The sequence below is a fragment of the Scyliorhinus canicula genome, chromosome 10, assembly GCF_902713615.1.
Source record: "Scyliorhinus canicula chromosome 10, sScyCan1.1, whole genome shotgun sequence".
Classification (NCBI taxonomy): domain Eukaryota; kingdom Metazoa; phylum Chordata; class Chondrichthyes; order Carcharhiniformes; family Scyliorhinidae; genus Scyliorhinus; species Scyliorhinus canicula.
Window position 1 is genome coordinate 86,452,822 of NC_052155.1, and position 26,198 is coordinate 86,479,019.

At 42.7% G+C, this 26,198-nt stretch overlaps 1 protein-coding gene across 4 annotated transcripts in view; it reads right to left on the bottom strand.

Annotated features, from left to right (window-relative positions):
* Window positions 1–26,198, bottom strand: part of prkdc (protein kinase, DNA-activated, catalytic subunit) — a 277,499-nt gene that overhangs the window by 190,919 nt on the left and 60,382 nt on the right. For all 4 annotated transcript variants that reach the window (XM_038809307.1, XM_038809305.1, XM_038809306.1 and 1 more), the window contains exons 23-31: window positions 26,044–26,134; window positions 20,006–20,169; window positions 19,356–19,502; window positions 18,052–18,159; window positions 16,961–17,187; window positions 8,355–8,449; window positions 4,469–4,568; window positions 2,846–2,979; window positions 1,978–2,232 (exon numbers count right to left, since the gene is read on the bottom strand). In XM_038809307.1, coding sequence (XP_038665235.1) covers window positions 1,978–2,232; window positions 2,846–2,979; window positions 4,469–4,568; window positions 8,355–8,449; window positions 16,961–17,187; window positions 18,052–18,159; window positions 19,356–19,502; window positions 20,006–20,169; window positions 26,044–26,134 — 1,321 coding nt within the window. The remainder of the gene's footprint in view (window positions 1–1,977; window positions 2,233–2,845; window positions 2,980–4,468; window positions 4,569–8,354; window positions 8,450–16,960; window positions 17,188–18,051; window positions 18,160–19,355; window positions 19,503–20,005; window positions 20,170–26,043; window positions 26,135–26,198) is intronic.

Sequence of the window (26,198 nt, forward strand, 5' to 3'; positions counted from 1 at the left end):
CTTTGGAGCCCTTCAAGGAATTATTACTGACCACCTATCTCTCAACAATTGCCACCTTCGGTGATATCTTCGAAGATTCTGCATGCACTCCCTTAACCCCTTCACTGCCTTGTGGTTTCAGGGTGTTTGCCTGACATCCAATCCTGGATTTGCAATAGGCAAACACAAAGTCATTGCTCTCAGCCTCCATTGCCTACTCCATTCCCTCATCAGCGATTTCATCTCCTCCATGGCCACTGTCACAGGTCGAAACAGGCTGTTCATAATCTGTGTCCTACTTGACTCTGATTGACCTTCCAACTCTATATGCTCTCTATGATAAAGACCACCTCCTTAACATAATCCATCTTTGCCCCTTCATCATCTGCCACTGAAACCTTCATCCAGGTTTTTATCATCTCCAAACTCAACTATTCCAATTTAGTCAGTTGGCCTTGCATTACCCACCCTCAATAAAATTAAGCTCATCCAAGATTCTCTGACCGAATCCCAACTTACAGGTGCCACTCATCCTCTGTGCTGTACATTGCCTCATGGCTCACCATTGCCTTGAATTTAAAATTCTCATCCTCTTTCTCACATTTTTCTATGCCCTCACATTCCCTTAATCTATAACCTTCCCCAGTCCTACAACTCTCCAACTCTGGTCTCATAGGCATCCCACACCCGTTGCTGGGTCATTGTTGGCTGTACCTTTAAACAACTAGGCCCTAGTCATAATTTCCACATTTCCTTCATTAAGCCTCTCTTTCCTCCAATACAAAGCTTCTTATAGTCTTCCTTTAATTAAGACTAAAAATGTCACATCTACTAATATCTCCTCCTTGGTTCAGTGTCAGTTTTTTGCCTATTAAGCACCTGTGAAGTGCTTTTAGACATTTTCCTGTGTTAAAGGTTTTTGAAATGAAAATTGTCACTCATGCCATGTTGGCCCGTTCACACTGGCACTATTCTATCCCGTCTACTCTAAGTTACACTTCCTTCATTAATACTAGCACTATTCCTCACTGCTCTCCACCAGTTCATAACGGCAGTCATTCTCCTCTCTCCAATAAAGGTCACGCTGGCATTATATTCTCCTCTTGCACCCCATCCCCTGCTCTTAAGTGACACTGCAACTCCCTTCTCCTCTTTCTCTCCTTCCAGTTCACAGAACTATCAGCTTTCATTGCCACTTTCGACCAAATGCTACTGCTGCTCTGGTGGTCACTGCAATGGAAATTCTTGATGCAATGTTTTCTTTCCTGAGGGGCAAGCTGGATACCATAGCAGAAAAATTTAGACGTATTCCATGATTGAAAACCAGTTGTAAATTTTTCTGAATAGAACAGGATTAATGCAGAAGGACAGAATGAAAAATGCTGGAAAAACACAGCAAATTCAATATCGGAAAAGTGAGATCTATAAAAATTTCAGATGCAGGCCTTCACCTGGATGAGCACAAGAAACATAGGCGGGATTCTCCCAGCCCTGGGCCAGCCAGAGAATCGCCGCGACCGGACCACACCGCCCCGACGTCAGCATGCGATTCTGTCGGCAGCATGGTTGGCGCGCCGCCGGTCACGGGCCGCTCTAAGTGGTCGGCCCGCCGATTCTCCGGCCCGATTGGGGAAAAAGCGAGACCCGCCTCTCTGTCCCCCGGTCTCTTTTCCTACGTGCCGGCCCCTGTACGCCATGTTGCGTCGGGGCCGGCGCGTTGAAGGAGGCCACCGCACATGCGCGCGTAGGCGCCGGTGCCACTGCGCATGCACGGATCCCGCAGCGCCCAGTTCGTGCCAGGATCGGCAGCTGGAGCAGCGTGAGCCACTCCAGCGCCGTGCTGGTCCCCTGCAAGGGCCAGAATTACTCCTGGCAGCTGCCCGTTCACGCCGTCGTACACTCTGCCGCGGGATGGGAGAATCCCACCCCATATTCTAATTTTCCATGGAGCAGGTTGCAAATTACATGGAATTCAAAAATATATAAATGCAAACTTACCCAGTAGTTCATTGGGTTTGATCAAATGCAGTCCTATGAATGTATTGTAGCAATCTAAAGCTGCTAGTAACATATCCATCCACTGTAGGGCAGCTCTTACACTGAAGGGCTGTTGCAGATCATTAAATGTGGGATGAAAAATTATTCCTGAACATTTGTCATGTTCATTACCAGCTCCCTCAAACTTATTAACCAGAAATGAAACACCATTCGTCTTTATAATTTCATCCAACCAAGATGATGGTGTTTTGTTTCCTAAAAACAAATACACAGACAACACTTACAATTATTGGTTATTGTTTGTTCTGAAAAGTCACACACCAACTTGAAACAATTATGGAAAATCTGACAACGCAACGGTACTGAGGTGCCAATGCACAATGTCATTGCTAATGGTGCATGTCTGATTTCCCCCATCGTACTGATGCAGCATCAGCTGCATTGCTTTTGGAAATGACAACACAGTTCAAAGTGATATCAGCACAGCATGCTCGCAGGTCACCAGCCTGCCATCTCAGTTATGATTCACGCACATGCCAAGGAGACCAGTGAAACCGCTGAGGGAAGGAGAGATTCACACACCTCAAGTTTTTCTTATAAATAACAAAAAACCTTCAGAGATTTTTCAGTTGAATAAATCAATCCTGGAAGATCCCTGAAACTAAATGAACGACAATAGAGAAAAAGGAGTTCAGGAAAAAAATGCCATATTCAGTAAACAAACCGTCAGCTTTTCATCAATATGTCAAAGTTACGGGTAACTTGAATATGTTATCTTATGTTTCTAAAAGTATTATAAATAAAGGAAATTAATGGCCTATTTGTTCTGAATGAATATAAGTCTTCTGCACAGAAGTAAAAAGCAAACCTGGCAAAAGAGGAACTAGCTCATAAAAGAGCTCCATGCACTTATGCCGACACTCTGTTTGGGGTCGCCCACATTGAGCCAACAGCCACATGACAATGTCTGTTAAACATACCATCTGATCAGAGGAAAATCCCCTGTGGAAAACAAATGTGAAAGATTAAAGAACAGATAGCATCCTGCATGTTTTTTTAATATACAACTACCTGTTCATAGTCCTTAGATTATAAGTATCCAGAGACATTAATTGCACAAAATGAATACCATGAGCAATTTTTTGTTGCCAGATTATTTTAGTCACAGGGCTTAGGCTTTAGGAATTTGCAAAGAAACCTCTTGCCACACCATCAACACATTTTTCTTTTCTCATGTGTATTGCTTCATATTTTATCTTGTGCACAGTTCTACAAGTGAGGAAACATTGAGGTGGTCTATTATAATGCTGTCATCTATATTCTTCTTGAACTGGTGGTCGGAATTGCTTTGCGAATTTCTAACCCAATTTCACCCCTCTTCCTGTGAACAAGTGCCTGACCTCTGATCAACAGCTCACCACTCTGTATATAGGGTACTGCGATCTGCAGGTAATCATCGCTCAGTAACAGGACTCTAAATGTCATCGCAACAATGCATTTTCTACCATAACATGTACAGTGTGGAGTTTTCAGTAGGTTCTATAACTTCTCTAAATAAGATAACCAATTCAAGTGTCAAACTAATATACAATTTTAAACTGTGGCACTGTGACCATTAGCAATTGTTAAAAAGCTGTTGCAACCCTTTTCACTTATCACCAGAAAGAGCTTCATATAATTCTAGGGAACACGTAAAACTTTAGTTCCAGGGTGCAAAGGATAATGCCACGTTGGTGGTGCTATTTTGCCCATGACAAGCTTCTTTGATGACTTAGCAAAAATGTCCAGTGCGTATGTGAGCTTTTCTTGCCCAAAAGGTTGCCATGCTTGGCTCTACTCATGTACAAAGTTAGTTACCTGAGCTAGGGCTGTAGTGTATGAACAATTAGGAAAAGGGGATGGGATTAATGGCTAGGATTCACAATCTTGATGGCCCCTTCTGGAGAAACATACACGGACGAGGAGTGCAAACAAACTGGGTTTTGCTTATGACGCTGCCCAGTCAAATAGTTTGTTGAAATTCACTATCAAGGTTGACAGAAGAATAGCAACCATTTCTGTGATCTATTGAATGATGGCTGGCCTTCAATGACCTGTTCTCCAGCAATAAATCAGCACTGTTTTTGGTAGAAGGGCATGGGGAAGTGAAGGGTAAATGAAGTGACCTATAAATTTAAGATAGAAAAAAAATACACTGTTCTACAATCAACTTTTGGCAATATAGGGCAGCACGGTGGCGCAGTGGGTTAGCCCTGCTGCCTCACGGCGCCGAGGTCCCAGGTTCGATCCCGGCTCTGGGTCACTGTCCGTGTGAAGTTTGCACATTCTCCCAGTGTCTGCGTGGGTTTCACCCCCACAAACCAAAGATGTGCAGGCTTGGTGGATTGGACACGCTAAATTGCCCCTTAATTGGAAAAAATGAATTGGGTATTCTAAATTTTAAAAAAACTTTTGGCAATATGCACAACTTCATAGTGAGCAAAACACAAACCTGGGCACACGTCTTTTGACAGGTTCATTTAAAGCACGGGCTTTCTGTTTGATAATCCGTTTCAGATGATCAATACTATCAGAGCACTGCTGAACTGTACCTAGAGAGGAAAATTACAATTTGTTTTGATTAAGAACCAACTAAGAACAATAGTACAATCCTCATCAATTTAAATTCAAGGGTTTCAATTCTGTTTAAATTGAATTATGTCAATTTCCAATTGACAGAAGTGGCTTTCAAATTGCATAAAATAAAACAATACAACATAGAAACATAGAAAATAGGTACAGGAGTAGGCCATTTGGCCCTTCAAGTCTGCACCACCATTCAATATGGTCTTGGCAATCAAGCAAATTCATTATACCGCTCCCCCTTTCTCTCCATATCCCTTGATCCCTTTAGCTGTAAGGGCCACATCCAGCTCCCTCTTGGATTTATCCAACAACAAAAAATGGCCCAACAGCTTTCTGTGGTAAAGAATATAGGGTTCACACGATCACAAGTCTGAGAGAAGTAGTTCTTCCTCATAGAACATATATGCAGAAGGAGGCCATTCAGCTCATCGAGTCTGCACTGACCCACTTAAGCCCTCACTTCCACCCTAACTCAATAGCCCCTCCTTTTTTGGACACTAAGAGCAATTTAGCATAGCCAATCCACCTTAAACGCATGGCTTTGGAATATGGGAGGAAACCAGAGGAAACCCACCCAGACACCAGGAGAACGTACAGACGCCGCACCGACAATGACCCAGCGGGGAATCGAAACTGGGACCCTGCCGCTGTGAAGCCACAGTGCTAACCACTATGCTACCGTGCTGCCCCATCTCAGTCCTGAATGCTTACCCCATATTCTTAGGCTGTGACTCCTAGTACTGGACGTCCCCAACATCAGGAACATTCTTCCTGCATCTAACCTGTCCAATCCCATCAGCAATATAAATATGTTTCTATGAGATTCCCTCTCATTCTTCTAAATTCCAGTCACTCCAAGCCCAGTCGATCCAGTCTTTCTTCATATATCAGTCCTGACATCCCGGGAATTAGTCTGGTGAACCGTTGCTGGACACCCTCAATAGCAAGAATGTCCTTTGTCAAACAAGAAGACCAAAACTGCACGCAATACTCAAGGGATGGCCTCCCCAAGGCCCTGTATAACTGCAGCAAGACATCCCTACTCCGATACTCAAATCCTCTCGATATGAAGGCAGCATGCCATTAGCTTTCCTCACCGCCTGCTGTACCTGCAGGTCAACCTTCAGCTGTTCCCATGACACTTCCACTTTTCCTAAACTACCACCATTCAGATAATAATCTGCCTTCCTGTTTTTGCCATCAAAGTGGATAACCTTACATTTACCCACATTAAATTGCATTTACCAAGTATTTGTCCACTCAGCCTACCTGTCCAAGTTACCCTGCAACCTATTTACATCCTCCTCACAGCACACACTGCCACACTTGTCTGCAAATTTGGAAATATTGCACGCAAATCCTTCATCCAAATCATTAATGTATATTGTGAACAGCTGGAGTCCCAGCACTGAACCCCGAGGTGCCCCACTGGTCACTGCCTACCACTCTGAAAAGGACCCGTTTATTCCCACTCTCTGCTTCCTGTCTGCCAACCAGTTCTCTATCCACATCAATACATTACCCCCAATATCATCAGCTTTAATTTTGTTCACCAATCACCAAGGTAGGACCTTGTCAAAAGTCTTTTGAAAGTCCAGATACACAACATCCACTGGTTCACCCTTGTCCACTCTACTGGTCAAATCCTCAAAAAGTTCCAGAAGATTTTATCAAGCATAATTTCCTTTAAGTGAATCCATGCTGGCTTGGACCCATCCTGCCCCTGCTTTCCAAATGCTCAGTTATTTTATCCTTAATAACTGACTCCAACATTTTCCCCACCACCAATGGCAGCCTAACCCGTCTTGAATTCCCCGTTTCCTCTCTCGTTTTTTTTTCAGTGGGGTTACATTAGCTACCCTCTAATCCATTGGAACTTCTAGAGTCTATAGAATGCTGGAAAATGATCACCAATGCGTCCACTATTTCTAGGGCAACTTCCTTTAGTACTCTGGGATGCAGAGCATCAGGCCCTGGGGACTTATCGGGTTTTAATCCCATCAATTCCCCCAATACAATTTCCTAACTAATGAGAATTTCCTTCAGTTGTCCCTTCATGCTAGACCCTGACCCCCAGTATTTCCGGGAGGTTATTTGTGTCCTCCTTAGTGAAGGCAGATCCAAAGTATTTGTTCAACTGCTCTCCCATCTCTTTGTTGCCCATTATGAATTTACCTGATTCTAACTGTAAGGGACCTACATTTGTCTTCACCAGTCGTTTTCTCTTCACATATCTATAGAAGCTTTTGCATTTAGTTTTTATGTTTTCTGAAAGCTTACTCTCGTGTTCCATTTTCCCTTTCCAAAATAAACCCTTTGTCGTCCTCTGCTGCATTTAAAATTTCTCCCAGTCCTCAGGCTGCCTGCTTTTTCTGCCCAATTTATATGCCTCCTCTTTGGCTTTAACACTATCCCTGATTTCCCTTGTTAGCCATGGTTGAGCTACCTTCCCCATCTTATCCTTGCGCCAGACAGGGATATATAATTGTTAAGTTCATCCATGTGTTTTTTAAATGTCTGCCATTGCCTATCCACTGTCAATCCCTTAAGTATCCTTTGCCAGCTTATCCTAGCCAATGCACACAGGATACCATCAAAGTTAGCTTTCTTTCAGTTCAGGACCCAAGACTCAGACTTAACTGTGTCACTCTCCATCTTAATGAAGACTTCTACAATATTATAGTCACTCTTCCCGAAAGGATCTTGCACCACAACGTTGCCAATTAATTCGCTCTCATTGCACAATACCCAGTCTAGGATGGCCTGCTCTCTAGTTAGTTCCTCGACATATTGGTTGAGAAAACCATCCCTTATACATTCCAGGAAATCGTCTTCCATCGCATTGCTACCAGTTTGATTAGCCCAATCAATATGCAGATTGAAGTCACCCATAACTGATGTACCCTTACTGCACGCATCTCTAATTTACTGATTGATGCCACCCCCAACATCACAACTACTGTTTGGTGATCTGTACACAACTGACACTAATGTTTTTTGCTCTTTGGTGTTGCGCAGCTCCACCCATACAGATTCTACATAGTCCAGGATAATGTCCTTCATTATCATTGTATTCATCTACTCTTTAACGAGCAGCACCACCCCACCTCCCTTTCCTTTCCTTCTAGCTTTCCCGAATATTGGAAACCCCTGGATGTTGAGGTCCAATCCTTGGTCATCCTGGAGTCAGGTCTCGGTGATACCAATTACATCATATTCATTAATGATTGTCAGTACAATTAATACACCAACCTTATTATAAATGCTCCTCGCTTTGAGGCTTGTTTTTTTGACATTCATTGCCCTTTTAGAAATATGATGTAATGTGGCCCTTTCTGATTTTTGTCTTTGGTTTCCCTGCCTTCCATTTTCCCTTTATTGCCTTTTTTCTGCCCCCACTTACTTCCTTCCGACCTCTTGCGTCGGTTACCATCCACTAGCCATATTAGTTTATTTATGCATTACAGATAAATAAAACACAAAATAGTTGGAGGAAATGTCTTACATATGGGACAGATGCACAATTCTAGGAAAATCATGTCCAATGGGCTGACGTCACTTTAAAATTATTGAAGAGGTGACAAGTTTGTATTCATAGATTAATAGGTAAATAGGCAGCTACTGTCAATGCATAAATCCACTTCCTTCCAAAGGACGGTAGCAAGGTTAAAATAAGACAAGTCTTTAAAATGATGATGCATTAGCATGATTGCATATCCATAAATTGCAGATGATGTGACTTAAGAACTTACCCAATGATTTATCATCTGAATGTGCTAGCGCAAGGCTTTCCAAATAAACAACCAATACTTCAAACACAAACTGCTCAACCAAGGCATTTTCTTCCCTAGAGAAAAACAGAAAAGTGGCACTGATAACTGCGAACTGAAATAAATCTTGAGATTATTTGCACATCAGTGTCAGATAGCTCAGTATATGATGTACTTTGCTCAGAAAAAATAATTCTCCCATTAAGTGCTAAACAATCAATTCTTTCTACTTATCTATGCACCAAGTACAAATACGCTATCTACTACAACAACAACTCACACATATGAAATACCTTAAACAAAGAAAATGTCCAAAGATGTTTTTGAGAAGGGGAGAAGAAAGTATACAATATAAAGGATCAGACATGCAGTCACAGTGAGAGAGATGGGAGGATGACCAAGAGCTTGTCTAAAAAGTGATGTTTCAGATGTTTATTCATGAGGTTGAAGGGTTTAAGCAGAAAATTCAAGAGAGCAAGTCTATGACAACTGAATCACCAATGTTGGGTTAGAGGGAAAGTGGAATGCAAAAAGACAGCTGGAGAACTGACGGTGGTCAATCTTACTGCGGGAGATTCCGAGGCAAGGCTGCAGAGGGAGTTTAAATTCAAGGTATGGGGATCAAGGTGTCACCCTAGGTCAATGAGTGTAATGGAGATGGATGAGCTGGATTATGTGCCGTACACATTATCAATGGCTAAATTTTGCATAGATTAACTTTATGAAAAGTGACAAATACAAGATTTTTAAAATAGTCTAGAGGTGATAAAAGCTTCATTGATGTCTTCAGTAGTGGCGGGCTGAGGTAGTGGTGCAGGGAGGTAATACTTGCGGAGGTGGAAGCAAATAGCACTTGATAAGGGAGTGGCGGTTTGAAGTTCAGTTCCAAGTTGAAGAGGATGCCAAGGTTATACATAGTGTGATTCACCCTGGAAGAGTGGCTGGGCAGGGGAAATGGAGCAAAAGGAGGAGGACTGGAGTTTATGGTAATGGGCATTTGGGACTTTGGCAAGGGAAGTCTTGACACTATAAGCATGGACAGAAAGGATTCAAATAGGGAATCATGGCAGAGATGACCATGGAGCTAGGAGATAATAAGTCAAAGATTTTAGGGAGAGGGGAGGAAGCAAATGGACTAGTATTGGAGTTGATAGAGTAAGAAGTGCGATAGTAGCTGTTTTGAAAAATAGATGTTGTCTCAGCATTAAGGAGTCTTTAGTAATATTAGTAAGCATGGGGCGGACTGATAATTGAGTGACTAAAAGCTGACTGGAGAGGGGGGGCAAGAGAGCTATAATTGGGATGCATGGAATGGGTGAGCTTAGAGAGAACAGGCGAGGAAAATAGAAAACAAACTGCAAAGTGCTAAAGATTCAGAACTGGAGATCAATGGCAGGATTGAGAAGAGAAAGCTCAATATGTGGCAGAAGTGCCCCGCACAAATAATCTAAATATTAGGGGAAAATAAATCCCCATGAATTCACCAAATGTGACGTTGGAGAGAGGACAGAGGACTTTGTAGACAGTTTATCACAGAGAAATGGGATGGGGTTGTGATAGCCCTGCCCAATGATTCTGGATTGGATTGGAGGAGGATTTGGTTGTCACGTGGCCTTACTACATCTTAATTTTGAATGAGTAGGCCAATTGGGCATTAATTGTGGTGACATTTACAGCCCTGTGACTTAAAAGGTGCATACTGGGAGACGGAAGAGAGCAAGCTGCTGGAATAACACTAATAACATTTGCCTAAAGGTGCACACACAGCCTCAGTTCTCCAACAGAACTGCACTATACATTAATCAGGTGAAACAAAAGGCAGATATAATAATCGCTTATTGTCAAAAGTAGGCTTCAATGAAGTTACTGTGAAAAGCCCCTGGTCACCACATTCCAGCACCTGCTCAGGGAGGCTGGTATGGGAATTGAATTTGCGCTGCTGGTATTGTTCTGCGTTACAAGCCAGCTGTCTAGCCCACTGTGCTAAACCAGCCTCATATGAACCTTCAATAACAATCTAGAGTTGCAGAATTTAGACATGCACCATTGCAGCTTAAAAGGGCTTAATATCAGTTTTGGCGTTTATAATTATTTGAATATTACAGGAAAAACCTTAGTTTTTAAAATCTTTAGTTTTAAAATCAAGATTTTACCACTGGAAGTTCTAACAATCAATGAAACCTTTTCATTAGATTAAAAAATTACCGTTTTAAATAGGTTTTTCAAACACAAGTCAGCGTCATTTACAGTTTAGAAGGAGGCCATTCAGCCCATCAGGTCTGCCTGCTCTCTGCAGAGCAATTCAGTCAGTTACAGTCCTCTGCTCTATTTTCTTTCATTTCCAAATTGCAATTTATTATAATTAAAGTTCATCCTCCAGGTTAGCCCTGCTTCTATTTGTGCCTGGGATGGATCTTTCAATACACATACAACATCCCCATCTACGCACAAAGAAGTTTTCCTCGCAGCATTTCTTGAGAGAAATCTTTTCATTCCTGCAAATTCCTGTACACTTGTAATTGACTTGGTTAAAGAAAAGGCACGGCAGTTCCTTTAGTGTGTCGCCCAAAATTGTACACAATATTCCAGCTGAGGTCTACCTAGTGTCTTGTATAAGTTCAGCATTACCTCCTTTCTCTTGCACTCTATGTGCCTATTAATAAGCCCAAAATATATGTTCATAGATCTTTGAAAGTTGCCACTCAAGTGGGCAGAGCTGTGCAGAAGGCCTATGGTGTGTTAGCGTTCATTAGCAGAGGGATTGAATTTAAGAGCCGTGAGGTGATGATGCAGCTGCACAAAACCTTGGTACGGCCACATTTGGAGTACTGTGTGCAATTCTGGTCGCCTCATTTTAGGAAGAATGTGGAAGCTTTAGAAAAGGTGCAAAGGAGATTTACCAGGATGTTGCCTGGAATGGAGAGTAGGTCTTACGAGGAAAGGTTGAGGGTGCGAGGCCTTTTCTCATTAGAACGGAGAAGGATGAGGGGCGACTTGATAGAGGTTTATAAGATGATCAGGGGAATAGATAGAGTAGACAGTCAGAGACTTTTTCCCTGGGTAGAACAAACAAGGGGACATAAATTTAAGGTGAATGGTGGAAGATATAGGGCGGATGTCAGAGGTAGGTTCTTTACCCAGAGAGTAGTGGGGCACGGAATGTACTGCCTGTGGAAGTAGTTGAGTCGGAAACATTAGGGACCTTCAAGCGGCTATTGGATAGGTACATGGCTCACGGTAGAATGATGGGGTGTAGATGAATTTGTACTTAATCTAGGACAAAAGTTTGGCACAACATCGTGGGCCGAAGGTCCTGTTCTGTGCTGTATTTTTCTATGTTCTACATGATATGCTTCATTAACTGCTCTCTCCACCTGTCTTGCACTTTCAATGACAATCTCAATAGACGGGACAGAAGGGGAAACAAAAGAGGTGGGGGAGTTGCATTGTTGATTAGGGAGCAGATCACAACTGTGTTGAGGAAGGGCACATTAGAAGGATCTTGTAGTGATGCATTCTGGGTGGAGCTCACGAATAAGAAGGGTGAAATCACAATGTTGGGACTGTACTATAGACTTCTCAACAACCCGCAGGAGACCGAGGAGAAATTGTGTAGTCAGATACTGAAAAGGTATGAAAAAAGCAGGGTAGTTGTAACGGGTGACTTTAACTTCGCCCATATTGACTTGGAATCCTTTGCAGCCAGGGGTTCGGCTGGAGAGCAATTTGTTGGACGTGTCCAGGAGGGCTTTTTGATACAGTATGTTGACAATCCAACCAGGGAGGAGACCATAGGTGACTTGGTATTGGGGAATGAGCCAGGCCAGATGATTGATGTTTCAGTGGGGAAGCATTTTGGGCTTAGCGACCATAACTCCATAAGATTTTGAATAGTCCCGTGTTAGCATGGGTTTCACCTCCAAAATCCAAAAGATGTGGTTAGGTGGATTGGACATGCTAAATTGCCCTTAATTGAAAAAAATTAATTGGGCACTCTAAATTTATATTAAAAAAAAGATTTTGAATAGTCATGGATGAGGACAAGAGAGGCCAGTGGGTAAGGGTGATTAATTGGGAGGGGGCCAATTACATCCGAACTAGACAGGAACTGGAGAATGTGGATTGGGAGTGGTTATTTGAAGGCAAATCCACATCTGATATGTGGGTGGCTTCTAAAGGCCAGTTGATTGAAGTGCAGGACAGGCATGTACCTGCAAAAATTAAGGATAGAAATGGGGGGGTTTGGGAACCATGGATGACGAGGGAAATTGTAAGCTTAGTCAAAAGAAAAAAGGAGGCATACATAGGTCTAGGCAGCTAAAAACAGACAAAGCCCTTGAGGAGTACAGTGAAAGTAGGAAGGAACTTAAGCATGGAATTAGGGGGGCTAAAAGGGGCCATCAAATGTCTTTAGCAAACATGATCAAGGAGAATCCCAAGGCTTTCTTTTACATCTATTAGGAGTAAGAAGGTAGCAAAGAGAAAGAGTAGGCCTCTCAAGGACAATGGAGGGAAGTTATGCGTCGAACCACAAGAGGTGGGTGAAATCCTTAATGAGTACTTTGCATCTGTATTCACCAGGGAGAAGGACATGATGAGAATGTCAATAAATCAAAGGAGGAAGTGTTGAGTATCCTAAATTGTAATAAGGTAGACAAGTCCCCGGGGGCAGGATGGGATCTATCCCAGGTTACTGGGAGAGGCAAGGGGGAAAATAGCTGGGATCATAACAGATATCTTCACATCCTCTTTGACCACAGGCGAGTTTCCAGAGAACTGGAGAATACCAAATGTTATTCCCTTGTTTAAGAAAGGAAGCAGGGATAATCCAGCAAATTATAGGCAGATGAGCCTAACATCAGTAGAAAAGATACCAAGGGACAGGATATCTGCACATTTGGAGAAAAATGGACTAGTTAGTGACAGAAAGGACATGTCTCACCAACTTGACTGAGTTTTTTTTTGAAGAGGTGACAAATAAAATTGACGAGGGAAGGGCTATGGATGTAGTTTATATGGACTTTAGTAAGGCATTTGACAAGGTCCCACATGGCAAAAACTAAAATCACATGGGATTCGGGGTGGGCTGGCTCGAGGGATACAGAACTAGCTTGGTTATAGAAGATAGAGAGTAGCAGTGGAAGGGTGTTTTTCAGAATGGAGATCTGTAGCTCGTGGTGTTCCGCAGGGATCAGTGCTGGGACCTCTGTTGTTTGTAGTATATATAAATGATCTGGAGGAAAATGTGGATGGGCTGATTAGTAAGTTTGCGGATGTAACAAAGATTCGCGGAGTTGCTGATAGTGCAGAGGATTGTCAGAGGGCACAGCAGGATATAGATAGATTGGAGATTTGGACACGGAAATGGCAGGTGGCGTTTAATTGGGACAAATGCAAGGTGATGCATTTGGCGGATTAGGGTAGCACGGTAGCACACGTGGATAGCACTGTGGCTTCACAGCACCAAGGTCCCAGGTTCGATTCCCCGCTGGGTCACTGTCTGTGTGGAGTCTGCACGTTTTCCGTGTGTCTGCGTGGGTTTCCTCCGGGTGCTCCGATTTCCTCCTACAGTCCAAAGACGTGCAGGTTAAGTGGATTGGCCATGATAAATTGCCCTTAGTGTCCAAAAAAGGTTAGGGAGGGTTATTGGGTTATGGGGATAGGGCGGAAGTGAGGTCTTAAGTGGGCGGTGCAGACTCGATGGGCCGAATAGCCTCTTTCTGCACTGTATGTTCTATGTCTACAAATCTAGGTAGAATGATACTGTAAATGGCAGAATCCTTAGGAACGTTAACATAGAGGGATTTGGGTGTGCAGCTCCACAGTTCCCTAAAAATGGCAACACAGTTGGCCATGGTGATTATAATAATAATCTTTACTAGTTGTCACAAGTAGGCTTACATTAACACTGAAATGAAGGTACTGTGAAAATTCCCTGGTCGCCACACTCTGGCGCCTGTTCAGGTACAATGATGGAGAATTTAGAATGTCCAATTCACCTAACAAGCACGTCTTTCGGGACTTGTGGAAGGAAACTAGAACGCCCCGAGGAAACCCACGCAGACACGGGGAGAACGTGCAGACTCTGCACAGCCAGTGACCAAAGTGGGAACCGAACCCGGGTCACTGGTGCTGTGAAGCAACAGGGGTAACCACTGTGCTACTGTGTCCTCTATAAGAAGGCATCTGGCATGCTTGCCTTCATCAGCCGGGGCATTAAGTACAGGAGTTGGGAAATCATGTTACAGCTGTATAAAACCTTAGTTGGGCTGCATGAAATTAATGAAATGAAAATCGCTTATTGTCACAAGTAGGCTTCAAATGAAGTTACTGTGAAAAGCCCCTAGTCGCCACATTCCGGCACCTGTTCAGGGAGGCTGGTATGGGAATTGAACCGTGCTGCTGGCCTGCCTTGCTCTGCTTTCAAAACCAGCGATTTAGCCCTGTGCTAAACCAGCCCCAGCATTTGAAGTATTGCATGCAGTTCTGGTCACCACATTACCAGAAGGACGTGGAAGCTTTGGAGAGAGTGCAAAGAAGGTGCACCAGGATGTTGCCTGGACTTGAGGGTATAAGAACATAACATAAGAACTAGGAGCAGGAGTAGGCCATCTGGCCCTTCAAGCCTGCTCCTCCATTCAATGAGACCATGGCTGATCTTTTGTGGATTCAGCTCCACTTTCCCACCCTAACACCATAACCCTTTATTCTTCAAAAAACTATCAATCTTTATCTTTAAAACATTTAATGAAGGAGCTTCAACTACTTCACTGGGCAGGGAATTCCATAGATTCACAACCCTTTGGGTGAAGAAGTTCCTCCTAAACTCAGTTTGGGTGGAAGTTTCAATTACAAGAGGGCACAGGTTCAAGGTGAGAGGGGGAAAGTTTGAGAGAGATGTGCAGGGTAAGTTTTTCACACAGAGAATGGTGCGTGCCTGGAACGCGCTGCCAGAGGATGTAGTGGAAGCAGGCACATTAGCAACCTTGAAAAGGCTTCTGGATGGGTACATGAATAGGAAGGAAACAAGAGGGATACGGATCGAGTAAGGGCAGAAGATTTTGTTTTTAGTTAGGGTATCATGATCGGCACAGGCTTGGAGGGCTAATGGGCAGGTCCTGTGCTGTACTTTTCTTTGTTCTGCATCCTTTTAAGAATTTTATTCCATATTTTGTAATGTCTCTCCATGTTCTCCCTAACAAAGTATATTACCCCATACTTTTCTGCATTGAATTTCATCTGCCACCTATCTGCCCACTCCACCACCTTAGCTATGTCCTTTTGAAGTTCTATACTGTCCTCTTCACAGTTGACAATATTTCTCAAGTTGTGTTTCATCCGCAAACTCTAAATTGTGTCCAGCACACCAAGATCTAGATCATGAATATATATCAGGAAAATCAAGCGTCCCTGGGGAGGACCAACACAAGTCTTCCTCCAGCCTGAAAAATATCCATTGACCATTACTCTCTGCTTCCCATTATTCAGCCAATTTTGTGTCCACATCATTACTGTCCCTTTTATACCATGAGCTATAGCTTTCTCACAAGTCTGTTGTGTGCCACTGTGTCGAATGCCTTCTGAAAGTCCATGTACACCACATCAACAGCATTACCCTCCTAGACCTTTTCCGTTACCTCCTAAAACAGCTCCAACAAGTTATTTAAACACAATTTCCCCGTTAGAAATCTATATTGGTTCTTCCCAATCAACCCAGGTTTTCCACCTGACTACTAATTTCTATCTCTTCCACACCTTCTGAAGCATCTTTGCAGCTTTCCTAAAGTGGGAGGACCAGAAATGGATGCAAAACTATGGGTGGGATTTACCGAGCAACCACTCTGTTTTTCGGCGGTGGAGGCAACCCACCAGTGGGATTTTCTGGTCCTGCCGTCATCAATGGGATTTTCCATTAACTGCACCCCTTGTCGCCGGCAAACCCATGCACCATCGGCGGGACTGGGATATCCCACCAGCTTTATATGGATCATTCTAAATTCCCTGCTTTTGTACTCAATGCCAATTGAAGCCCAATATGAAGCCCAAGACACTATATGCTTTGGTAGCCACTTCCTCAATATATCCTGCCACCTTCAAAGATCGATACGCATGCACACCCAGGTCCACCCACTCTTTAGACTGGCTCCATTCAATCTATATTGCCTTTCTCTGTCCCTTCTATCAAAATGTATCACCTGACACTTCAGTGATTAGAGCACCCATGATATATGAGTCATGTTGGAATTTGCATTTCACACTTTCAAATTAACTTTTCAGATTAAATGAACAATTTCTTACAAACATTTTTTTTAAATAGTGAAAATTTAATAATCTACAATTTAAAAAGTAATGAAAGTTTAGAATCTACAGCTAACAATAGGTTGATCCACACTCCAAACAATTTGATTTTAAAGAATATTAACAAAAAGAGATTTTCAGTGAAGTTCACAGAAAACCCACATATGCAGTTACATTGTGGATCACAAAATGTTCAACTCTGCTTCAAGGTTCAATACATTGTTCAGGATTTTATGTTGTCCCAGCTATGAAATTACCTAAATTATAAAAATGCATGTTAAGAAGCCTACCTGAATTCTCTGTACAAGCTGTTAAAGGCAAGGGCTGCCCCCAGGCGTTTGAAAGTATTCGGATGGAGGGCAAGACTATACAATCGCTTGAAGAGTGATTTTGTATTTACTGGGCTCTTCTGCTGCTGCTCTGGAGTTGTCTGCTTTATAGACCACTTGAGGAACTCTTGAACACAGTTCCCGCAGAAATCTCTCAAAGTACTGTCCACTGGATCCACAATGCCATCCTAACAAAATTAGATATTTGCTTTCAGAAGAAAATCAACACATGCCTCCTACGTTGCAATCTGTATCAGGACACAAAGCACTGCCCAGTAAATGGAACACACAATTCTTCATTCAGTAGGTGAGGTGTACATCAAGTTGAACTACTGGATTAGTTGTTTGCCTCAAACTCGGTAGCATCATCAGTGTGGAGTTTGAACATTCTCCCTCTGTGTGCATGGGTCTCACCCCCACAACCCAAAGATGGTAAGTGGATTGGCCACGTTAAATTGCCCCTTAATTGAAAAAAAAATTGGGAACTTTAAATTTTTTAATAAAAAAAAACTCGTCAGCATCAAGATCATCTTTGCCGACTGTGATTCAGCATTGATAACAAACAATTTTCAAAAATAATTGTTCAATTCTGTTACCTTTCCTGCTCTTCTGGATGTAAATTCACTCGTTAAATATCTTTGGAGACTTTAATAAGGAAATTACTTGCCAGAATTTTAAAATGTAATAAATTAATTTGGATATTTATGTCAATACCTCCAGTCTTTATCTTTAGGAAATAAACATTTAGTAGCTAGCACCAGGAATAGTTAAGTACAGAAAACCATAAAGGAAAATTGTAAATGAGAGAAACTTCAAATAAATATCTGAAATTGTTATTTATCCAACATTACTGAGTTTCCTGGTTCATTTCCAGTTGTCATTTCTTTGAACTTTGTTGTTTACATAGATGTTGGTCGTCTTGCTTTTAGAAGCAAAAAAAAACTTTCAGTCTCATGTGGCTTTAGACAGATGTTTACAATCACTCTGTTTACAGGGAATTAAAGTTTATTTTGAGTGTTCAAATGCAAAGAGCACAAGTGAATAATTGTTACCAGAATAGCTTCCAGCAGCGCCACGGTATCCCGACTTTCAAATTTCTTGTTGTTAGTGAACCAATGGATAAGCTGCAGAACAAGCGGTTCAAACAACTGATTGGTTACCTATATTTGATTAAAAAAAACACAAAAACAAGTTACTATATTAATGTTCAACTGCTGTGGTGTGGACCTGTCCTAAACAATCGCATTAACGTAACCTACTAAGGGTATGTTTAACATACAAGGAAATATAGAAGGAAAAGGATCACACTCTTCTCTGTAGAATGTGTTTAAGTTGTATCCTCAAGGATTCTCTCCAGCTTGTTAACCAAAGGGAATTAACATTTACATATTTTCAGGGCAGACACAATTGTGAAGTTTTCCCATACCCCTGAAGCATATTAATGAAACATACTTATTCACAGTGTCCGGGTGACAGGAATGCCATTGAATGTCAAGAGGAGATTCTCTCTTGTTGGAGATGATCATTACCTGAATTGTGGCATGAGTATTACTTGCCACTTATCAGCCTGAAGCTGAATGGTGTCAGATTTTGTTGCATATGTACATGGAGTACTTCGGAGAGTATTTTGTATTGATTATTTGAAACAAGTTAATAAATAAGGTTTAATTGTTTTTAAAATCACTGACCCCCCTTTCAAAATCCTGGGGGGTTACCATTGAACAGAAATTGAACTGGGCCAGTCACACAAATACTGTGGCTCCAAGAGCAGGTCAGAGCCATAAAGGTTTGTGGCGAGTAACTCACCTCCTGACCCCCCAAAGCCTGTCCACTATCTGCAAGGCACAAGTGATCAAATACTCTCCACTTGCCTGGATGAGTGCAGCTCCAATAGCACTTAAGAAGCTTGACACCATCCAGGACAAAGCAGCCCATTCACCTAAACATCCACTCCCTCCAACTTCAAAACACAATGGTAGGTGCGTGTACCAACTACAGGATGCACTGCAGCAAATTACCAAGGCTCCTTGAAAGTACTTTGCAAACCCGTGACTTCTGCCACCTCAAAGGACAAGGCAGCAGACACATGAGAACACCAGCATCTGCAGGTTCCCCTCCAAGCCACTGACCATACTGATTTGGAACTATATCACTGTTCCTTCACTGTTACTGGATCAAAATCCTGGAACTCCCTTCCACAGGGACTGCAGCAGTTCAGGAAGGTGGCTCACCACCACCTTCTCAAAGGCAATTAGAGATGGGCAACAAACGCTGGTCTAACCAGAGACCCTCACATCCCAGGACAGAATAAAAATTAATGAACTTACTCTTGCACATACGGCCATAGCTTTCTTACCTTATCCACGTCACAACCAAGGCGGAGCAAGACTGGAAACATGTGTTTGTTCAGCTTGTACATTGTTTCCTGCTGTCCCTCTGAGATTTGGGATCCTTTTCCTAGCATATAAGTTACCACACTGTGCAGCAGTTCACAAGCCGCAACCTGGCAGGATTTAATATTTTTATTTTTTTATTTTAGCATGTTAAAAATATGGAGAAATGTTTTAAAATTTATTTGCCACATAAAAAACTGACAAGAGAGCTGTAACTACAAAGTGCACAGAAACCAATCCGTTGCTTGTGGCAACATACTTTCAACGTGCTCACAATGCCTCATTTTCAGTTACGAGTCAGAAAGGAGCTTATTCGACCCCAAAGGTTAGAAAGAAATTTATAAAACAGATAAGAATAAAATCCAAAAGAAAAATCTAATTATAGATGGTAAATAAATGCAGTATTCATAGGCTGGACAAAATGCAAATAATTACTGGGCAACATAATATGGCAATCTTTGAGAACTGCTACATTATTCATGAGAAGGATATATTAGTAGAACAGAGCTATGGGGGCAGAATGCATTCTAACACATTAAGCTATCATACAGCAGGGATATTGCACCTGACCAGGAACACAACATAAAATGTGATGAAGAGTACGTTGGCTTACCTTTGTCTGTCGATCATTGGCAGAAAGCGCAAGTTCAGAGATGTGGGGTAGAAATGAATCCAAGTATATGACAGGTTTCATGTCTGCAAATGGTACCGCAAAACTTAGTGCCCCCTCTGCCACCCATGCAACACATTTCTTCATCATTTCCTCAGAAGTCGCAGCTGTATGATTAAAATGGGAATGCGTAAGTATTTGCTGACATCTTTATGCAATACTGTATTTTATGAGTTAGTTATTTCTGAACGAATATTGAGAATAATGCATTTCAAAATACACTTTAACAACAGTCGCTTGCAAAGAAGCTAAATACTATTAACTAGATCTAAAGTTTCTCTGACTTCTAAGGAATTTCTTCATGTTTTCCAACAGCAGAATTCATTTTGTTAATGTTTCAGAAAACTATATAATAATTACAACATGGATAAAACACTTTGATCCAATAAATTCATGCTGGAAGGGGGTGGGGGAGAGAAAGATACAACTGACCCTACCTACCTAATGTTAGAACATGTCAAATGCCCATTCAGGTACTTTTAAAAGGATGTGAGGCAGCCCTCCTCTACGACCCTCCCAGGCAGCATAATCCAGACCATCACAACCCTCTGGGTAAAAATGTTTACCTCCTGCCCCTCATCTTGAACCCATGTCCCCTTGTGACTGACCCTTCAACTAAGGGGAACAGCTGCTCCCTATCCATCCCGTCAATGCCCCTAATGTTGTTCACCTCGATCAGGTCACCCCATAGTCTTCTCTGCTCCAACGAAAACAACCCAAGTCTATCCAACCTCTCTTCATAACTTAAATGTTCTATGCCAGGCACCAGCCTTGCGAATCTCCTCTGCACCACCTCCAGTGCAATCACATCCTTCCTATAATGTGCTGACCAGAACTGCACACAGTACTCCTGTGGCCTAACCAAAGTTCTATACAGCTCCATCATGATCTCCCTGCTTCTGTAATTGATACCTTGATTGATAAAGGAAAGTGGCCCATGTGCCTTTTTCACTACCCTATTAACCTGCCCGCCTGCTTTCAGAGATCTGTGCACAAACACATCTTTGTTCCTCAAATTCCTAGTGTGATGCCATTCAGCGAATACTTCCTCACCAGATTACTCCTTCCAAAGTGTACCGTCTCACACTTTTCAGGGTTAAATTCCATCTGCCACTTATCTGCCCATTTGATAGAGATGGGATGCCATCTCTATCTTCCTGTAACCCAAGACACTCAACCTCATTGTGAACCAGCTGACCAATCTTTGTCTCATTTGCAAATTTACAGATCCTGCCCCACATTGTCATCTATGTCATTTATGTAAATGACAAATAATTGGGGACCCAGCATAGATCCTTGCGGTACACCACTGGTCACTGGCTTCTAGTCTTTAAAGCAGCCTTCCGTCATCACCCTCTGACTCCGACAACTAGTCCAATTTTCAATCCGCCTTATCAAATTATGCTGTATCCCATGTGTATTTGCTTTCTTTATTTGTCTCCCATGTGGGACTTTATCAATGGCTTTGCTGAAATCCATTATCAACTACGCTACCCTCATCGACACACCTGGTCACCTCCTCAAAAAATTCAAGCAAATCTGGTTGGCATGACTTCCCTCTGATAAAGCCATGCTAACTATCCCTGGTCAAACCTTGCCTCTCCAAGTGAAGATCGATTCGCTCCTTCAGACGTTTCTCCAGTACTTTCCCTATCACTGTCATGAGACTCACTAATCTGTAGTTCTCTGGCTTATCTCTGCAACCCTTCTTAAATAGTGGAGCCATATTAGCTGTTATCCAGACCTCTGGCACCTCTCCCGTGACCAGAGAATAATTAAAACTTTGGGTCAGAGCACCTGCAATCTCCTGCCTCACTTCCCACAGTAACCTGGGACATAATTCATCCAGACCTGAAGATTTGTCCACTTATTAGCCTGCCTACATCTCTGATACCTTGACATTCCCTATGTCAATTTGCTAAAGAACCTCACCTTCTCTCTCCACGAGTTCCATACCTACATCCTCACTCTCTCTGGGGTGAAGACGGATGTGAAGTTTTCGGTTAACTCCCTACCAATGTCCTCTGGCTCCACCCACAGATTGCCCCCTGGGTCCCTAATGGGCTCGACTCTTTCCCTGGTTAACTTCTTCCCATTGATGCACATATAGAATATCTTGGGATGTTCCCTACTTTTACCAGCCAGAGAGTTTTCATATCCCCTCTTTGCTCTCCTAATTGCTTTCTTAAGCTTCACCCTGCACTATCTGTTCTCCACTAATGCCTCCATTGATTTGTTCCCCTTGTATCTGTTAAAAGTCCCTCTTTTTCTTCTCATTGCATCCTGAATATCTCTGGTCATTCATGGTTCTCTGGGCATGTTACTCCTCCCTTTCACCCTAGAGGGAGCATGTTGGTCCTGTACCCTCCCCATTTCCTTTTTGAACACCCCCCATTGCTCTTTTGCCACAAGTAGCTGTTCCCAGTTTACCTTGGCAAGAGCCTGCCTTATTTGACTAAACTCTGCTCTCCCACAATCTTAAACTTTTTTTTGCAATTTGTCTGTTTCTTTGTCCATGTTGTGCTCTCTATCACCAGAATGTTCCCCCACTTGAGCCAGGGAGGTAGAATGAAAATTTTCGGAGATGGGAGGAGAAAGGAATTAGGACACTAAAAGATTTGTTTCTTGGGGGTCGTTTTGTGGGATTGAAGGAGCTGGGAGCGATGTATGGGCTGGAGCAAGGGGAATTATTTAGATACATACAGGTTCGAGACTTTGCCAGAAAGGAGATACAGAGCTTCCCAGTAGAGCCTTTTTCCACATTGCTGTAGGAGTTGCTGACGACTGGGGGACTGGAGAAGGGAATAGTATTGGCGATTTACAGGGCTATTTTGGAGGAGGAGAAGGCCCCGCTAGAAGGGATCAAGGCAAAGTGGGAGGAAGAGTTGGGTGAGGGTATAGAGGAGGGGTTCTGGTGTGAGGTGCTGCGGAGGGTGAACGCCTCCACCTCATGTGCGAGGTTGGGGCTGGTGCAGCTGAAGGTGGTTTATAGAGCACACCTCACATAGGCGAGGATGAGCTAGCTCATTGAGGGGGGGTAGAAGATGTTTGTGAACGTTGCGGGGGGTGCCCCGCAAACCACATTCATTTGTTTTGGTCCTGTCCAAAGCTGGAGGATTACTGGAAGGAGGTGATTAGGGTAATCTCTAAAGTGGTGCTCGTGGACCCGAGCCCTCAGGAGGCCATATTCGCGGTGTCAGACCAGACGGGCTTGGAAATTGGCACAGCGACAGATGTTGTAGCCTTCGCTACATTGATTGCCCGAAGGCTTGTTGATTGCCCGAAGGCGGATCCTGTTAGGGTGGAGATCAACCTCTGCACCCTGTGCCCTGGCGTGGCTGGGATACTGCTGGAATTCTTGACACTTGAGAAGGTCAAATTTGAACTGAGGGGAAGGACGGAGGGGTTCTACAATTCATGGGCATTATTCATTATGCACTTTCGAGAATTGAATCACATCAAACATTAGCGGAGTTGGGGGCTGGGAGGGTTGGGTGGAGAGGGACTGTATGTGTTAATGGTGACTATGGGTGATTCCTGATTCCTCTTTGTCATTTGTTTATGTTAACATGCGGGCTAATGTTTGGGGGTTTGGAGGGAGGATGGGATGTTGTTATTGATATGGGGATTGACATTATATTAGTTACTAATTATTGTTTATTGTTGGGTGTAAATTTGGGAAAAAATGTGAAAAAGGAGAATAATTTTTTTTTTTTTTTTTTAAACGTCCCCCCAACAACCACCTGTCCAGCTTTGTTCCCCAGAATTAGGTCCCGCACTGCGCCATCCCTTGTTGAACCCTCTATATATTGACCTAAAACGTTCTCCTGTATACATTTTAAGAAATCCACTCCATCTAAGCCCTTAACATTATGACTTTCCCAATTAATGTTGTGAAAGTTGAAATCACCGAACAAACCTATTGTTATTATTTTTACACACCCCTGCGCATTGCTCCTCAATTTCCCAATATATGGGGATCTATAATAAACACTGAGCAATGTGGCTGCCCCTTTTTTATTCCTAAGCTCGACCCCACAAAGCTTTATTCAATGTCCCCTCCAAGATATCCTCTCTCCTCACTGCAGTAACTGATTCCTTAACTAACAATGTAATGCCTCCTCCTCTTTCACCCCCCCCCCCCCCCCCCCCCATCACCTGAAATTTCTATATCCCGCAATGTTGAGCTCCCTCAACCAGGTCTCTGTAATGGCAACAATATCACAATTCCACCTGTCAGCCCTCGTCCTTAACTCATCTGCTTTACCTGTAATACTTCTGGCTTTAAAGTAAAGGCCATCCAGCCTTGCCTTACTCCCTTGAAACTTAATACAGCTGTACTCCCTCTGACTCAATAGCTTTATTGTATTATGCTGTGTCCCTATTCTGCTAACACAGTCTGTGCCCTCTTTGCCCTGCAAATTAGTTTAAATTTCTCCCAGCAGCACTCGCAAACCCACCCGCAAGGATGTTAACCCCACTATGGTTCAGATGTAGACAATCCCACTTTAGACTATCCTACATAAGGAGGTCCCACAATTAAGGTGCATGGGTTACATAAGTGAATCAAAAAACTTACTTAGAATGAGCAGTTATGCTATTATTATTCAATAATTTGTTTTAGCAATTGCACTCAGCTCTCTCTTGTAAATCATAATTTTCATTTTTCAAATACAAGAGACCAATCTGGATGAGCCAGGGAACTGAGTTCTAATGTGTTTCTTCATATCACTAACATTTCACTAAATGTGAACATTAAGTTAGAGAAATCATATATCATAGAATCTACAGTGCAGAAGGAGGCCATTCGGACCATTGACTCTGCACTGGCTCTTGGAAAGCTAGTCCCATAACCCAGTAACCCAACCTAACCTTTAGGACACTAAGGGCCAATTTATCATGGCCAATCCACCGAACATGCACATATTTGGATTGTGGGAGGAAACCGGAGCACCCGGAGGAACCCCACACAGACACGGGGTGAAAGTGTAAACTCCACATAGACAGTCACCAGAGGCCGGAATTGAACCCGGGGCCCTGGAGCTGTGAGGCAGCAGTGCTAACCACTATGCCACCCATGATACATTGGGTTTAAATTTAGTAATGATTTGGTAAAATGGCAAAGTGTAGAAAAAACCTAGAACAAGTACACAATAGGGAAGCACGGTGGCGCAGTGCGTTAGCACTACGACCTCACGGTGCCGAGGTCCCAGGTTCAATCCCGGCTCTGGGTCACTGTCCGTGTGGCGTTTGCACATTCTCCCCGTGTTTGAGCGAGTTTCGCTCCCACAACCCAAAAGTTGTGCAAGCTAGGTGGATTGGCCACGCTAAATTGCCCCTTAATTGGAAAAAAATGAATTGGGTACTCTAAATTTATATTTAAAAACATTTTAAAAAAGAACAAGTACACAATGTCTGGCAGCTTTAAATTTCCACCTCTTTTTAACCTCCACCAATGTTTTTACACCGTTAGATTCTTTGCCTGTAAATAATATTGCTCAAGTCTAATAGATGCATTTCAGTGACACTTGGTATACAGATAGAGTATGACCCAAGGAGGAACTGAGTATTTTTGACAAAGGTGCAGATCCGAATCCAGATTCCTGTTAATATTGAGAGATAGGATGAATTCACATTTTTCTTTTAGAATGTTTTGGTTGTTTTATTTAGAATGTTGTGTATTGTCGGAGCCGCGCTGGGAGAATTTGTAGCAGTTAAGAGATTTCACATCAGGTTGCTGGATGCGATTGGTTTGAAGCTTCCTCAGCGAGATGAAAGCCTTTAATAGGATATATTTTTTCTGCTTTGCAGTTACAGAAAGTCAACCAAGCAGGAAAAAGCCTCACAGAAGAGCTGCAAAATTGCAATACCATTGAGTCAACACCGCGTGGCAGAGGTATGTGCTTTACTGAGTGTCCTCTTCACTTGTATGTATACTGTTTTCAATCTACTGACATAATTCCAACTGTCGTTACACCCACCTGCAACCAGGCTGCGATTAATCTGCCCCCCAAGAGACCCAAGTAACCGCACGACTCTACGCCTCACAGCTGCAGCAGGGGACTCTTCGTTCTGTTTCATGAAAAATAAAAATTATATTTAAAAGCAAATTTGCATCATTCAATAATATATTGTA